At 48.6% G+C, this 17,809-nt stretch overlaps 1 protein-coding gene across 1 annotated transcript in view; it reads right to left on the bottom strand.

Annotated features, from left to right (window-relative positions):
• Positions 1–17,809, bottom strand: part of LOC140399243 (neuronal calcium sensor 1) — a 193,856-nt gene that overhangs the window by 116,882 nt on the left and 59,165 nt on the right. Inside the window, exon 3 of the mRNA XM_072488666.1 lies at positions 5,497–5,521. Coding sequence (XP_072344767.1) covers positions 5,497–5,521 — 25 coding nt within the window. The remainder of the gene's footprint in view (positions 1–5,496; positions 5,522–17,809) is intronic.

The raw sequence follows: 17,809 nt of genomic DNA, 5'->3' as shown, positions 1-17,809 counted from the left end.
GTAACTTCATTGCACTGTTAACGCAAGCCTACTTGTATAAAAATTATTATGAACTAAACTTGCAGATTTATGGGGGATTGGTATGGATTGAATGAGCTGAATGGTCTCCTTCTGTGCCCTAAATGACTCTGAGGCTACCACAGGTTCTTTGAAACTGTTCAGACAACAAAAGCAATGCAAGTCCTAGAAGGTACCACAGCTACCAATGCCCTTACACCTTCACCTCCAAGCGTAGGCCATTACATAACAAACAGCAACAGAAAACTTAACTGATACTCTTCTCCATGAAAACCAATTGTATTTAATCTCAACCCATCCTGTGGGAGATCAGCTTATTTAGCAAAGACAATGGATCAGACATTGAAGTATTTAACCTCCATAGCTGAAGCTACCAGCTTGGCTTAACCAACCAAACCAAACTGGGAAAACTGCTGCAAGCATTGCTCATCTACTATTGGGAACATCCAACTGGATGCAACAAACTTGTAACAGTGCTGGCGTTTATTATAATTTTGGAAGCACGAACAAACACACTGTTCTGACAAGAAAGCACAAAACGACTAAAAGCTTCGACTACAAAAGCTCGGCTCTAAAATCAAACATTTGTGGGAAGAAAAGCAAAAATGCTTAATGAGGTTTTCTAAATTCTGACAAAATGGCTATGAACTAAACTGAGACCTTTGTTCGTAACTCCAAGGTATTAACGGTTAGTCAGGAGATGAAAGTGCCACCTGCACGCTTCACTCAGCAAGAACTGTGCCACCTCACTGCACAATCATAATGTAATGGGTTGAACAACATGAAACTAAATGTCAATTGGAGCCAGATTTAATTAAACCTGGTCATCTCTGCATTAATCTTCTGAAATGTTCACCTCAATGTCCTCATGCACATCTATCAGTCATTCTACAGTTGGTGCACATTCCTCATCACAGAATATTTTCCACCGGTAGGACTTTCCAAGATGAGATGGAAGTGTTACCTCCAATCCTCTGTAACATGAACCTTTTTCCCTCCTGACCACACGGACATTACTTTCTTGGGGCAGCAATGGTCAACCTGGATACTCTCTCCAAAGCCTCTTCCCCCCCCCCCCGCCCCCCCAAAAAAACAAGTTGGGTGGTGGTCTCACCAAACACGCCCCCCCCCCCCCCTTGCGGGGTGAGCGATCGGCTCATGACCCTATGGCTCACCCAGGCCCAGAAACAGCACATCACAGCCGTCAGTGCCTACTCCCCAACCCTAGATGCACCAGACGAGACAAAAGAGGCATTCTATTCCAGCCTTGACCAATCGCTGTCCCGCATTCCAAAGGGAGACCAGCTGATTCTCCACAGAGACTTCAATGCTACAGTCGGGAAGGACGCAACACTTTGGAAAGATGTGTTAGGCAGGGAAGGCATGGGGGGAAAAAAACATCAACGGAGTCCTCCTCCTGACAAAATGTTTAGAACATGACCTGGTCATCCCACACACCCTGTTCCGCCAGAGGGACAAGGAGAAGGCCTCATGGCAACACCCCTGCTCCAAGCACTGGTATCTCACAGACTGTTGCATTGTCCGGGCGAGGGATCGCACATCTCCCGCATCACCCGCGCGACGAGCGGAACCAACGACAGCTGGACTGACCACTGATTAATCCGCTCTACCGCCTCTATCACCCTGGCCCCAAACCGGCACAGGCAGAGAAAACTGTGCTGCAAGAGACTCGCTGTCACTGGACTCAAAGACCCCAAGAATAAAAAGCTACTCAGCTGGCGCCTCAACTAACCTGGCGACAACCAACGAGCCAGAGCCACAATGTCCACAATGCCTGATCCACCTTAAAAGCCACCATAGTCAGCACCTGTGAGGAGACGCTCGGGCTCTCGACCAGGAAATACCAAGACTGGTTCGATGAGAACGATCAGGAGATCCAGGATCTCCTTGGCAGCAAGCGAAAGGCATTCCTGAACTGGCAGCTCCACCAAAACCTAAGTGAGAAGAAACAAGCCTACATGGGCAGCACGACTCATCAAAGACAGAGAGGCAGTCAACGCCTGCTGGAGAGAGCAATTAGAGGACCTCCTCAACTAAGACACAGCCTTCGACTCAATCGTCCTCGATGCCATGCCATAACATGCTACCCGCCACGATCTCAGCACAACCCCAGCTTGCCATGAGGTCGAAAAAGCCATCTGACAGCTGAGGAACAACAAGGAACGCAAATGGGATCACCGCAGAAGTATTAAAATACGGCGGAGGTGCGCTCTTGACAAGAATCCATGACTTCATCACCCTTGTCTGGAAGGAGGAGGGCATGCCAGATGATCTGTGTTGTCTTAATTGTGACTATCTTCAAGAAAGGAGACAGGTTCAACTGCAGAAATTACAGAGGGATTTCGCTACTCCCCGCCACAGGAAAGGTCATCGCAAGAATACACCTCAACTGCCTCCTTCGAGTGGTTGAAAAATTCCTCCAGTCTCATTACGGCTTCCGCCCACCAGGAGGCTCAATGGACATGATCAGTGCACGGCAAGTCCAGGAAAAGTGCAGAGAGCAGCATCAACCTCTGTACATGGCCTTCTTTGATCTTGCATAGGCGTCGTCAATCGTGAGGGATTGTGGAGCATCCTCCTCAAATTCAGCTGCGCCCAGAAATTCGGCACCATTCTCTGCCTGCTCCATGATAACATGCAAGCAGTGATCCTCACCAACGGAACCACCAAAGACACAATGTGCGCGCAAACTGGAGTCAAACAGGGCTGTGTCATCACAGCAACGCTCTTCTCCATCTTCCTCGCAGCAACACGCCACCCCGTCATCCTGAAGCGGAGCTAACCTACTAGGCAACCGGGAAACGGTTCAATCTCCAAAAACTCCAGGCCAGAACAAAGACCACCTTAGCCTCTATCATCAAGTGCAGTACACAGGCGACGACTTTTTGTGCGTGCATTCAGGAGCAGAGCTGCAAACCATCGTCGACGCATTCACTGAGGCATATCATAGAATGGGCCTCAGGCTAAACATTCGGAAAACAAAGGTTCCCTACCAGCTCACTCCTGCCCACAAAACTGTCGTCCCCCCCCCCAACCAAGGTCCACAGTGAGCCCTTGGATAATGGGATCATTTCCCATACTTCGAGAGCCTCCCCTCGGTGCGAGCAGACATCGTTCGACATCCAGCATCTACTCCAATGTGCCAGTGCAGTCTTCGGACAGCTGAGGAACAGAGTATTCGAAGACCAAGACCTCAAACCCAGCACCAAGCTCATAGTCTACAGTACAGCTGTGGTCCCCGCCCAACTGTATCCATCAGAAACATGGACAGCGGACACCTCAAATCCTTGGAGAGATGTCACCAACGCTGCCTCCGCAAAATCCTGCAAATCCACTGGCAGGATAGGCGTACCAACCTGAGCGTCCTCTCCCAGCCCAGCTGCAATGGGTGAGCCACATTGCCCGCATACTTGACACAAAACAAGTGCTCCGCAATGGCAAGCGATCACTAGGAGGTCAGAGGAACGCTGCAAGGACACTCTGAAAGCCTCCCTAAATAAATACAACAGCCTCATCGACACGTGGGAATCGCTTGCCTTAGAATGCACAAGCTGGAGGAAAAGCATCCACGAAGGTGCTAGTCACCTCGAGCGTCGAAGGGTGAAGCATGCGGAGGCCAAGAGTAAACAGCAGAAGGAGAGTGTAAAATCCAGTCTCACCATCCACCTCATCAAGCAGTACCTACCATACCTATGGCAGAGTCTGCAGATCCAGGATCGGACTTTTCAACCACCTCAGGACCCACCTCCCCGGAGTGGAAGCAAGTCATGCTCGTCGCGGGCGGACTGCGCAAGAAGAGGAGTTCAAATTCCAATGACACTGTTCGTAGTTTGGGCAGCACACCACAAAGATAACTTGTCACTCATGTCCAAATAACGTTGAAAAAGAAGCATTATAAAAACGAAACTTTTATCTTGAATACTGTTAAGTTTCTGATTCTGTAACAGTGGTATCAAAACCGGAGTTGCTGATATCAAAGAAGCAGTCACATATAAACAGCTCTATACAAATTTCTATGCTCATTTTGTGCTCAGCGATGATAAAGATGTTAGCTTTGGGCAATTTTCCTTTTAAGGCACCCAGTAAAATCAGATGCAGCACACTTACTGAAAAAAATTACCACAACTCCAACTATGAATGGCATCCCTTGTTCACCGATGTGCTTTTTCTCCCCCCATCAGTGACAAAACTGACAACCTTTGAGAAAGACTGGTCAACAAAATGGCATGACCTATATCCACCGGTACCTGGCTTGAGACAGCCCAAATGTAAGATATATTCTGCTACATCACATAAGAATCCCATTCTATATAGAAAGTGAGTGTCAGCCAGAGGCGATCAGATCAGAGTTCAACTCTGCTCCTTCTCAAGCGAGCATTTCCCGGAGTATTTAGCAAATTTAAATGTCGCCACAGTCCCAGAGGACCATAGGCTGCTCTCCCCTTAGAGAGCTGACTGGTGGTGATTTAACCTGAGGGTCACCATACCTCAGGTGAGGGACAAGGTTGAGACGGCGAGGCCTTCATGAATAACCTCAGTCAGTACGGGAATTGAATCCGTGCTGTTGGCGTCGCTCCGCATCACAAACTAGCTATCCAGTCAGTCGAGAGATGTCAGTAGCAGAAACACTGACTGATTTTTCCCATTCCAGGGGCGCGATTCTCTGCTCCCGCGCCGGATGGGAGAATCGCCTGGGTCGCCAAATTTCCCCGCGATGCCGGTCCGACGCCCTCCCGCGATTCACGGAAGCGGCCAGATCGGCACAATCGCCCGAGACAGCCAAAATGGCGATTCACCGGTACCCCCGCGATTCTCCGGCCCGGATGGGCCGAGTGGCCTGCCCAAAATGGTGGGTTCCCCACGGTGCCGTCCACACCTGGTCGCTGCCGGCGGGAACAGCGCAGGAACGCTGGGGGGGGCGGCGCGCGGGGGGGCCTCAAATGGGGTCTGGCCCACGATCGGTGCCCACCGATCGTCGGGCCGGCCTCTCTGAAGGAGGACCTCCTTTCTTCCGCAGCCCCGCAAGGTCCGTCAGACATCTTCTTGCGGGGCGGACTCAGAGAAGACGGCAACCGCGCATGCGCAGGTGACGCCAGTTATGCGGCGCCAAGGCCTGCCGCGCGTAAATGACGTGGCACCTCTCCTAGCCCATTATCGGGCCCTGAATCGGTCAGGATAGGGGCCGTTTCACGCCGTCGTGAACCTCGACGGCGCGAACACTCTGCCTCCATTTCGGAGAATCCCGCCCCTTATACCCTGTACTGCATTGGTATTTGAAGTGTTCCAACAATCACACCGGCTCAGCTCAATTAGCTCAGCACAATCAAGTTAGAAAACCCAAGACCGTCCCAATCCACAATCTGGAGAACCACAGCAGGAGAGGCATTCTGATTGGACTTGTACATTTGACAAAGAAAATTTGTTTCCTCTTTAAAAGATTAGGAACACTGGACTCACCACTGTTGAACTTCTTTCTCAGTAACTGCAAAAGAAAAAAAAGTTTGTCAGATTTAACAAATAGACTATATTGTACGTACACACATACATATATGGAATCTGATAGCCAAATACCTCTTTCCTGTCACATGCCAAGGAATATTTCCTTCATACTGCTCATATCTTTGTCATATTGTTACTTTTAATTGTAAAAGAGAAAGATAACATTTTAAACCATGAAATATTGATTGCTGATCAGCTGCAGTTACTTTTTTGGGGGTAGAAGTTGGCATTTTACACATTAGCCCATGCATGGCAATTGCAAATTCTGTAAATTAGAACATGTATGTAGGCCTACGAAATGCTATTGCATTGAAAACGCATCAAGGTAGACTCATCAATGCTTAAGCTTCACAAAGGCCCAAATTTCCATCACATGTACGAGAAAGATCGTGGGAAGAAAACAGTGATTTTCCTTCAGACCTTGTGGAAAAATTTCAAGCTATTGCAAATATATATTAGTATCCTCTGCAGTTAATTTAGTTTGTTCAATTCCTTTAATATGTTTGATACAGGTATCACAATGGCACCAACACACTCTCCTTCCTGCCTAGTTCCTGTTGACTCATAGAATCATAGAATTACTGCAGTGCAGAAGGATGCCATTCGGCCCATCAAGTCTGCACCAACCCTCTCTGAAAGAGCAGCTGGGCCCAACCCCTGTTCTATCTCTATAACCCCACCTAACCTTTTTGGACATTAAGGGGCAATTTAGCATGGCCAATCCACCTAATCTGCACATATTTGGACTGTGGGAGGAAACTGGAGCATCCGGAGGAAACCCACGCAGACACGGGGAGAACGTGCAAACTCCAAACAGGCACCCGAGGTTGGAATCGAACACCGGTCCCTGCCGTTATGAAGCAGCAATGCTAACCACTGTGCTGCCATCTCACTTCCTCAACTAGCTCATCCTGGCAGCCACTTCCCACCCTGGTTTGTATGAAGAAAAAGAAAATAAATTCCAATTACATTTTTAAATTGCAGAACTATGGAGAAACCCATACTACAGGATACCAAAACTGAACGGAGTAAACCTAACCGTGCTGTGGAAGTACCTTCATTATACAGACTGCAGAGGTTGAGGAAGAAAGCCCACCATCACCTTCTCAAGGTCAACTCAGGGTGGCCAAAAACACGGCCTTACCAATTCCAAGTGAAAAAGAGAGTGAGCTTGATGAACTCAGAAGTAGCAATTATGTAATCTGAAACTTAGGTTTTTAACGACTGAATGTTATGAGCGGGGACCAGGTTAGCATATTTCTCAGGTTTAGGAGGTACACACCCCAGTTGAGATTGTGTAAGGGAAAGGAATAACCTCAACAAAAGCAATGCAATTTTTGGTTTTTATTAACACACAGAGTTGCGAGTGACCAAGAAAAATGTTATCAGTTGCAGGATTTATTATTTTTGCCAGCAGTAGATACATTAATATATAGTGATGGGCATTAAGCTTCCACAACTGAACCATAATTTAAAATGCAATTAGATCCTGGATTTTTTCACTGCGCGGTACAGGGAAGAGGACAACCTTATTTATAACTGGGTTCACTCTTGGCATATGTCACATCACCATTGTGGAGGGACTGGGGAAGAACAGAAAAAAGCTCAAATGGGGGGGGGGGGGGGGAAGAAATCAACGGAATTAGATGGACATATTGAAATAAACTATTTAAATCTCTGCTCTTCAATTGAATGAATCCCGATCCAATTTTGCAAGTTATAGTCTGACATTTCAAATTGTTGAACTGCCAAACGCTCACAATGTTTATGTTCAAGAAAACAAAATGACTGTCAAGACAGCCATTGTGCAAATGTCATTCTTATTCTTAATTACCTAAAACTCGTTTTTATTTTTTCTTCTTCAATGAGGGAAAGAAAAGCAGAAAAAAAGCCAGTGAAATAAAATGAAGTGAAACATCACCCCAATTGTAATTTTTTTTGCCTCTGACTCCTGGCTGAGGCAAGAATGTATTTATTTGAGAAAAAAGTGATTTTCTTTTTCATAAAGTCTGCTTATTGTGGTTTTCAATTTTTTCTCTATGTATTTTATTCCAAACATTATCAAATTCTTACATACAAAGCCCTAACTATAATCATACAAACCATTTGCCATTTTTATTTTAACAAAGTAACAGCAACAACCCTAAATCCCCTATTCCTCCCCCCCTCAGCCCCACTACCCTATCTCCCTTATCCCCTCCCCTCCTAACCCTCCTGCCCCATCCCCCTAAATGCTGGCCACGAACAGGTCCTTAAAGAAAGTGATGAACAGCATCCACCTGGAATGGAACCTTTCTTCCGACCCTCAGGGTATATTTAATAATTTTCAATCGCAGGAATTCTGCCATGTCACTCAACCATGCCGAGGCCCTGGGTGGCACCGCCGACCCCCATCTGCCTCCGAGCTACCAAGGAGGCAACGGCCAAGATGTCAGCCTTTCCCCCCTCAAGGAGCTCCGGGGAGTCTGACACCCCAAAGATAGCCACCAGCGGATATGGCTCTAATTTGGCCCCAATGATCTCCGACATGATCTCAAAAAATGAGACCAAGAACCCAACTAACTTGGGGCAGGACCAGACCATGTGTGACTGATTCGCAGCCCCCCCCTGAATAATGCTCACACCTGTCCTCCATCTCACCAAAGAACCCACTCATATACGTCTTAGTTAAGTGCACTCTGTGTGCCACTTTTCCAAGATGGCGCCGGAGCGAGACGACTCTCAGAGCTCTCCCCAACAGATCCACTTTTTACTTAACTTATACTCGTTCTAATCTTTAAAAAATTAATTCTAAAACTAACATTATTACTAACCTCTCTCTTTTAGATTATGTATTTTCTTTTATTCCCTTTTCTTCCCATGTACTTAATGATCTGTTGAGCTGCTTGCAGAAAAATACTTTTCACTGTACCTCGGTTCACGTGACAATAAACAAATCCAATCCAATCCACTTTAAATTGTATCAGGCTCAACCTAGCTCAGGAGGAAGCTCATTCTATGAAGGATCTCACTCCACATCCCTCCCTCTAGCCCTAGCTATAATTCCCACTTCTCCCTCATCTCTTCTAGTGAAGGTTTCCCCATCTCCAGCAAACACATATATATCGGGGATCTTCCCTTGCCCCATCGCATCCCGTGATAGCATCCCATCTATCAGTGTATGTCTCGGCAACTGGGGGAATGAGGTCAAATCTTTATCAATAAAGTTCCTCACCTGCAAATACCTGAATGCACTCGCCCTCGGAGTTAAAATTTCTCCTCCATCTCCTCTAGACTCGCAAACCTACCTTCCACAAGTAGGTCCCTGAACCTCTCAACCCCTCTTCTCCTCCCGATCCTGTACATTGTGTCCAGCCTTGACAGTGCAAACTGATGATTACCACAGACTGGTGACAGTAAAGCCATGTCCTCCAGTCTAAAATGTTTCTGAACTGGTTCCAAATTCTTAAAGATGCCACTGCTACCGGGCTCAAGAGTTTAGCCGGGGAAAACGGAAAACACCCTCAGACACAACCCTCCTCCATCCCTAAACACCTAAACTGCATCTTTGCTAGCTTGGAAGACAGCCTCCCCAGATTTGTCCCCTTCCCCAGAGAATTTACCGGGAACATCTCGCTCTTGCTCATACTCAACCTGTACCCTGAAAAGAACTTCAACAGTTCCATGGTTTCTCCCATACCTGTGAGAGGATCAGAAAGTATAACAAATCATCTGCGTTAAGGCCGCCCCCCCCCCCCCCCCCCCCAAAATACCTTTCCATTCCCTTGACAATCTAAGCGCAATAACCAATAGTTCAATCTCTAGCGCGAACAATAGTGGAGAGAGCAGACATCCCGGTTTCATGCCCGTGTTGTTGGAAATGGTCCGGACACTAGTCGTGGAGGCATGATATAGCAGCTTCACCCAGGAAATAAAAGTAGGACCAAACCCAGATCGCCCCAAGACCTCGAAGAAGTAGCTCCACTCTACACGGTCAAAGGCCTTCTCCGCATCCATGGAGATGATTACCTCCGGCACCTGCTCCACAGAGGGCGACATGACCACATTCAAAAACCTCCTGATGTTGGACTACAACTATCCAGACAAATCCTGTCTGGTCCTTAGAGATCACTTCTGGTGAGACTTCCGGGTGCGGCGATGACCAGCTGAGTCGCACGTTTCGGCAGCTCCCTGTGAAACGGACTTTTGGGCTCTTGATAGGAGCCCCAACGGCAATTTTAACGGCTAAAAACACCGTGCGGTAAACCAGGAGGGTGTTCCCCCTGGACACGGATGGAAAAAGGAGAGGAAAGTGGCCGGATTGCAGCAGATCCTTTGGAACAACGGCAAGGAAGGCAAGCAAAAACCAAGATGGCGTCGGAAGGTGGCAGTTTCATATGGGGCCCTGAACAACAAGAGTTCTTGAAATGCTGCGTGGAGGAGATAAAAAAGGAAATGAAGAAAGAGTTGTTGGCCCCGATACTACAGGCGATCGAAGGGCTAAAGGAGGAACAAAAGACCCAGGAGCAGGAGCTTCGGGTCGTGAAGGCGAAAGCAGCCGAGAATGAGAACGATATACAGGGCCTGGTGGTGAAGTCGGAGATACAGGAGGCACACCAGAAACGATGTGTGGAGAGGTTGGAGGCACTGGAAAACAACGCAAGGAGGAACAACCTGAGGATTCTTGGCCTTCCTGAAGGTGTGGAGGGGGCGGACGTCGGGGCATATGTGAGCACGATGCTGCATTCGTTAATGGGAGCGGAGGCCCCGACGGGTCCGTTGGAGGTGGAGGGAGCGTACCGAGTTATGGTGCGAGGATCGAGAGCAGGAGAAACTCCCAGAGCCATAGTGGTGAGATTCCTCCGTTTTAAGGATAGAGAAATGGTCCTTAGATGGGCGAAGAAAACTCGGTGCAGTAAATGGGAGAACGCGGTGATCCGCGTTTATCAAGACTGGAGTGCGGAGGTGGCGAGAAGGAGGGCGAGCTTTAATCGGGCCAAGGCGGTACTTCACAAAAGGAAGATAAAATTTGGAATGCTGCAACCGGCAAGACTGTGGGTCACATATCAAGGGATGCACCACTACTTTGAGACGGCGGATGAAGCGTGGACTTTTATTGTAGAAGAAAAACTGGAATGAGTGGAGTATGAAAAAGAACGTTTGGACAAAGTGGTGGGGCGAATGGGGGGGGCGAAGAGGGGTTTTATGTTCTAATCCTGCGGTATGGTAACTTTTCTTTCTCCCACAGGTGGTGATGGGGGGAGGTGGGGAGGGAGAGGAGATGGGGCGTTGGCCATGGGAGGCGGGGCCGAGGGAGAGGCGCGGGCTTGGTTCCCGCGCTATGATAATTATGGCGGGAATAGAGAAGCAGGAAGGAGGGGGCGTCGCACGGTGCGAGCCGTGGTCACGGGGGGAAGCCGAGGTCAGCCAGAGTTTGCTGACTTCTGGGAGCAACATGGGGGGAGTAATTACGCTAGCGGGGGGGTCTAGCGGGGGGGGGTGGGAGGGGGGAATTACTGGGTTGCTGCTGCTGGGGAAAGGGGGGAGTGGGTACGGGAGAGGATGGGCGGGGGGGCACCGCCTGGGGGTGATACAGCTGCGTGGGAACTGGGTGAGAAGCTGGAAAAAGATGATGGCTAACCGGCAAGGGGGGGGGGGGTGGGGGGGGGGGGGGGGTGGGAAGCCCCCCAACTCGGCTGATCACGTGGAACGTGAGAGGGCTCAACGGGCCGATAAAGAGGGCACGAGTACTCGCACACCTTAAGAAACTTAAAGCAGATGTGGTTATGTTACAGGAAACGCACCTGAAACTGATAGACCAGGTTAGGCTGCGTAAAGGATGGGTGGGGCAGGTGTTCCATTCGGGGCTGGATGCGAAAAACAGGGGGGTGGCTATATTAGTGGGGAAGCGGGTAATGTTCGAGGCAAAGACTATAGTGGTGGATAACGGGGGCAGATACGTGATGGTGAGTGGCAAATTACAGGGAGAGATGGTGGTTTTGGTAAACGTGTATGCCCCGAACTGGGATGATGCCAACTTTATGAGGCGAATGCTAGGACGCATCCCGGACCTAGAGACGGGAAAGCTGATAATGGGGGGAGACTTTAACACGGTGTTGGAACCAAGGCTGGATAGGTCGAAGTCCAGGACTGGTAGGAGGCCGGCAGCAGCCAAGGTGCTTAAGGATTTTATGGAGCAGATGGGAGGTGTGGACCCGTGGAGATTCAGTAGACCGAGGAGTAAGGAGTTCTCGTTTTTCTCCTATGTCCATAAAGTCTATTCGCGCATAGACTTTTTTGTGTTGGGTAGGGCATTGATCCCGAAGGTGAGGGGAACGGAATATACGGCTATAGCCATTTCGGATCATGCCCCACACTGGGTAGACTTGGAGATAGGGGAGGAAACAGGAGGGCGCCCACCCTGGAGAATGGACATGGGACTAATGGCGGATGAGGGGGTGTGCCTCAGGGTGAGGGGATGTATTGAAAAGTACTTGGAACTCAATGACAATGGGGAGGTTCAGGTGGGAGTGGTCTGGGAGGCGTTGAAGGCGGTGGTTAGGGGGGAGCTGATATCAATAAGGGCACATAAAGGGAAGCAGGAGAGTAAGGAACGGGAGCGGTTGCTGCAAGAACTTTTGAGGGTGGACAGACAATATGCGGAAGCACCGGAGGAGGGACTGTACAGGGAAAGGCAAAGGCTGCATGTGGAATTTGACTTGCTGACTACAGGCACTGCAGAGGCACAATGGAGGAAGGCGCAGGGTGTACAGTATGAATATGGGGAGAAGGCGAGCAGATTGCTGGCACACCAATTGAGGAAAAGGGGAGCAGCGAGGGAAATAGGGGGAGTGAGGGATGAGGAAGGAGAGATGGAGCGGGGGGCGGAGAGAGTGAATGAAGTGTTCAAGACATTTTCTAAAAAATTGTATGAAGCTCAACCCCCGGATGGGAGGGAGAGAATGATGGATTTTTTGGATCGGCTGGAAATTCCCAAGGTGGAAGAGCAGGAAAGGGTGGGACTGGGAGCACAGATTACGGTAGAAGAAGTGGTGAAAGGAATTAGGAACATGCAGACGGGAAAGGCCCCGGGACCGGACGGATTCCCAGTTGAATTTTACAGAAAGTATTTGGACTTGCTCGCCCCGGTACTGACGAGGACCTTTAACGAGGCAAAGGAAAGGGGACAACTGCCCCCGACTATGTCTGAAGCAACGATATCGCTTCTCTTAAAGAAGGAAAAGGATCCGCTACAATGCGGGTCCTACAGACCAATTTCCCTCCTAAATGTGGATGCCAAGGTCCTGGCCAAGGTAATGGCAATGAGAATAGAGGAATGTGTCCCGGGGGTGGTTCACGAGGACCAAACTGGGTTTGTGAAGGGGAGACAGCTGAACACGAATATACGGAGGCTGTTAGGGGTAATGATGATGGCCCCACCAGAGGGTGAAACGGAGATAGTAGTGGCGATGGATGCCGAGAAAGCATTTGATAGAGTGGAATGGGATTATCTGTGGGAGGTGTTGAGGAGATTTGGTTTTGGAGAGGGGTATGTTAGATGGGTGCAGCTGTTGTATAGGGCCCCAGTGGCGAGTGTGGTCACGAATGGACGGGGATCGGCATATTTTCGGCTCCATAGAGGGACAAGGCAGGGATGTCCTCTGTCCCCATTACTGTTTGCACTGGCGATTGAGCCCCTGGCGATAGCGCTGAGAGGTTCCAAGAGATGGAGGGGAATACTTAGGGGAGGAGAAGAACACCGGGTATCTTTATATGCGGATGATCTGCTACTATATGTGGCGGATCCGGCGGAGGGGTGCCAGAAATAATGCGGATACTTGGGGAGTTTGGGGATTTTTCAGGGTATAAATTGAACATGGGGAAGAGTGAGCTGTTTGTGGTGCATCCAGGGGAGCAGAGTAGAGAAATAGAAGACCTACCGTTGAGGAAGGTAACAAGAGACTTTCGTTACCTGGGGATCCAGATAGCTAAGAATTGGGGCACATTGCACAGGCTAAATTTAACGCGGCTGGTGGAACAGATGGAGGAAGATTTCAAGAGATGGGATATGGTAGCACTGTCAATGGCAGGGAGGGTGCAGGCGGTTAAGATGGTGGTCCTCCCGAGATTCCTCTTTGTGTTTCAGTGCCTCCCGGTGGTGATCACGAAGGCTTTTTTTAAAAGGATAGAAAAGAGCATCATGGGTTTTGTTTGGGCCGGGAAGACTCCGAGAGTGAGGAAGGGATTCTTACAGCGTAGTAGGGATAGGGGGGGGCTGGCATTACCGAGCCTAAGTGAGTATTATTGGGCCGCTAATATTTCAATGGTGAGTAAGTGGATGGGAGAGGAGGAGGGAGCGGCGTGGAAGAGATTAGAGAGGGCGTCCTGTAGGGGGACCAGCCTGCAGGCTATGGTGACAGCCCCATTGCCGTTCTCACCGAGGAACTACACCACGAGCCCGGTGGTGGTAGCTACACTGAAGATTTGGGGACAGTGGAGACGACATAGGGGAAAGACCGGAGCATTGGGGGGGTCCCCGATAAGAAACAACCATAGGTTTGCCCCGGGGGGAATGGATGGGGGATATGGAATGTGCCAAAGAGCAGGAATAACGCAACTGAAAGATCTATTTGTGGACGGGAAGTTCGCAAGTCTGGGAGCGCTGACCGAGAAATATGGGTTGCCCCAAGGGAATGCATTCAGGTACATGCAATTGAGGGCTTTTGCGAGGCAACAGGTGAGGGAATTCCCGCAGCTCCCGACACAAGAGGTGCAGGACAGAGTCATCTCAAAGAAATGGGTGGGGGATGGTAAGGTGTCGGATATATATAGGGAAATGAGGGACGAAGGGGAGACTATGGTGGACGAACTAAAAGGGAAATGGGAAGAAGAGCTAGGGGAGGAGATCGAGGAGGGGCTGTGGGCAGATGCCCTAAACAGGGTAAACTCGTCGTCCTCGTGCGCCAGGCTAAGCCTGATTCAGTTTAAGGTATTACACAGGGCACATATGACTGGAACACGGTTCAGTAAATTTTTTGGGGTGGAGGATAGGTGTGCGAGGTGCTCGAGAAGCCCAGCGAATCATACCCATATGTTTTGGTCATGCCCGGCACTACAGGGGTTTTGGGTGGGGGTGACAAAGGCGCTTTCAAAAGTAGTAGGAGTCCGGGTCGAACCAAGCTGGGGGTTGGCTATATTTGGGGTTGCACAAGAGCCGGGAGTGCAGGAGGCGAGAGAGGCCGATGTTTTGGCCTTTGCGTCCCTAGTAGCCCGGCGCAGGATATTGCTAATGTGGAAAGAAGCCAAGCCCCCGGGGGTGGAGACCTGGATAAATGATATGGCGGGGTTCATAAAGCTAGAGCGGATTAAGTTCGTCCTAAGGGGGTCGGCTCAAGGGTTCACCAGGCGGTGGCAACCGTTCGTCGAATATCTTGCGGAAAGATAGATGGGGGAAAAAAGAAGGCAGCAGCAGCAGCCCAGGACTGGGGGGGGTGGGGGGGGGGGGGGGGGGATAGCCTGTGACAAGGCAGTTGCCAATTAGGGCTAGTTTTCATTTTTGTTATTTAATATTTATTTATTTGTTGTTTTTTGTTTATATTAAAAAAAAAAAAGGTCATTATTATCTGTATTGTTATAATGTTGTGTAAAGGATGCACAATGTACTGTGTTGGTTGACCAAAAATTTTCAATAAAATATTTATTAAAAAAAAAAGAGATCACTTCTGGTAGACACCCCTCCAAACGTTTCGCCAGAACCTTAGTTAGTATTTTCGCATTAGTGTTTAATAGTGAAATAGGCCTATAACACCCACACTCAAGGGGGTCTTTGTCCTTTTTCGGGATTAGAGAAATCGAGATCTGCGTCAGCAAGGCAGGCAGGACCCCTCAGCAGAGTCATTGAACATTCCCAGTAAGTGCAGTGCCAACAAGGCCACGAACTGTTGTAAAATACGGCCAGAAAACCATCCGGCCCCGGTGCTTTCCTTGATTGCATGGAACCAATTCAGTCTACAACGTCCTCCAACCCCAACGGTGACTCCAGCCCCTCCCCCTCTTCCCCATTTCTACCACTGGGAAGTCCAATCTGCCCAACAATCGCTCCATCTCCGAGCCATCTTCCGGTGGATCAGGCTTGTATAGTCCTCTGATCACAGCCTTCAACGCTTCCCAGAATGTGGGAATATTGGCAGCCAGTTCTCAATCTCGGGAATATCTCTCATCACCTCACCAAAAATACCGGGCACGACCAGTGTCTCTCTGGTCCCCCTTTTCCCACCTGAATTCCTCAGGATGGATGACAGGCCATGCAACGGAAACTGAACTGTATGGAGGCGGGCATCCACCAGAGGCAGTGCTTTATCTGCAACAAGAACCTTCTTGTGCGTCACCACCACCTCCATAAAGGCACCTCACAACTCACGAAATTGGACTTGACCATCCTGCATCGCAGAGCCACGACTATCAGATCGATCACCTTCATGGCTAGCAGCCTTCATCCGTCGGTGTGCACTGTATCACCAGGGTGGGAAATCTCTCAAAGGCAACTGCACCACCAAAGGCCCCACCCCAACTCCCTCCAGCCACCACAAATCAACAAGGATTAAACCATATTGTCTCAACTTAGAAGTGCTGGAACATTGGCCAATGAATCTCAGTACATAGTAAAAGCCATGTAAGCTGAAAAAAAACTTGAGAGATGTGCACGTGGCAGAAAAAATGAGCAGAGCCTGAGCTTGCGAAAACGCAGCTGCTCCTGCACTCACATCACGTGACCTCCAGAAAAAGGTGAAAGTTTGAACCCGCAAGCAAAGAGTAGGTTTGTATAAATTGTATGCATGTAATTAACCTTCATGGTAGGTTCAAGAACAAGGTGTGGACCAACGTGAGGGAAGAGAAATGACCATCGCCCTCCAAATCAGTTCCTTCTAAATTTCAATCATACAAGAGGACATACATTCATGTTTTCTTTTGTATCCAAGAGAGAAAGCAGGAGCCTACGGGTTTAGAGGTGAGGGTGAAAGGGCAAGAGAGACACTTGACATTGGAGAAAAGGATCTAGTGGTTACTTTTAGTCTTGGGGCTAATCCAAGGGTAATGAATTTCTTTTTAGCAGATGAAAGTGCAATTCTCTACATCATGAAATGGTCCAGTTAGATCTGGTGATCATGCGTCAGCCCGTATCGAGCAGGAGGGGAAAACAATTATGTAACCGTATTTTTCCTCTCCATTATCATTGTAGGAACACACTGTGCCTCGGTCAATGGTTCCAAATAGTAACATGGCTAAGATTGACAAATTAGCTATTTGGCTTTAATTGAAGCTGTATTCAACTTCTCTGGCCCTTCAACGGCAGCAGCTAATAGTTCATCCTTTGGTATTTAAAGGGACAATATAATTTTCTCTATTCAAATGTTTAAACTGTAACTATCAGAAGTATTGAAATATTCTGTTTTATAGGAACATAATACACTACACGTATTAAATAGAACCATTTGGAATGGAGATGTTTATTGTTTGGTTGTAGGACCTGACAGAAGCATGCTAACAATGGTCTTTGCCTCCATCTAGCAGCAGTTTGCCATCAGTCTTCAGGTCATTTTTTGTACCGAAGCCCAGTAATTCACATGGGCAGATGAGCAGGGCTTATTCCCACAGCTGCCTCTCAGCAGAGATATTCTACACAGATTTATTTTTGGATATCTTAGCTGTCTGTTCCTCTCAACATAGGAACAGTGGATACCACAGATAAATCTAGAAACTCAGGAGATAGGTAGGGGCAACATTGGAAATAAATGCTCCTGCATTCATCAGCTTTTTCAGCCCATTTAACCAACCTTTCCATCCTATCAATCGGTCAGTATTTTACTAATTTCTGCAACTGTGGAAGTAATGCACAAGTCTATAATAACAATCTAACTTATTTTCTTCAGCCGTCCTTTGCATTTTATCATTTAAAACCGTGTTATTCAAACCTTTTTGCCCGGGACCCATTTTTATCAACCGGCCATCCTTCGCGACCCACGCCGGCCGCCCTTCGCGACCCACGCCGGCCGCCCTTCGTGACCCACCATTTTTTTTACCTTTAATGCGAGAGGTGAGCCTGGGCTTAAATTCTATAGTCTAGAGTAGTGAAGAAAAATAAATGACCAAATTGAAACAGGCATTATTCTCTCAGGACTCTACAGAGCAGATACAGAATGAAAGTCTTCCTCAGATGGGTGGTTTACGGCCTGGGGATATAGTCTGCAAATTACAATGCGACAATTTTAGACATAGATGAGGAGGAATAACT

The sequence above is a fragment of the Scyliorhinus torazame genome, chromosome 22 (assembly GCF_047496885.1).
Source record: "Scyliorhinus torazame isolate Kashiwa2021f chromosome 22, sScyTor2.1, whole genome shotgun sequence".
Taxonomy (NCBI): Eukaryota; Metazoa; Chordata; class Chondrichthyes; order Carcharhiniformes; family Scyliorhinidae; genus Scyliorhinus; species Scyliorhinus torazame.
The sequence above is the reverse complement of the archived record's forward strand: the minus strand, read 5'-3'. Positions and strand labels throughout refer to the sequence as shown.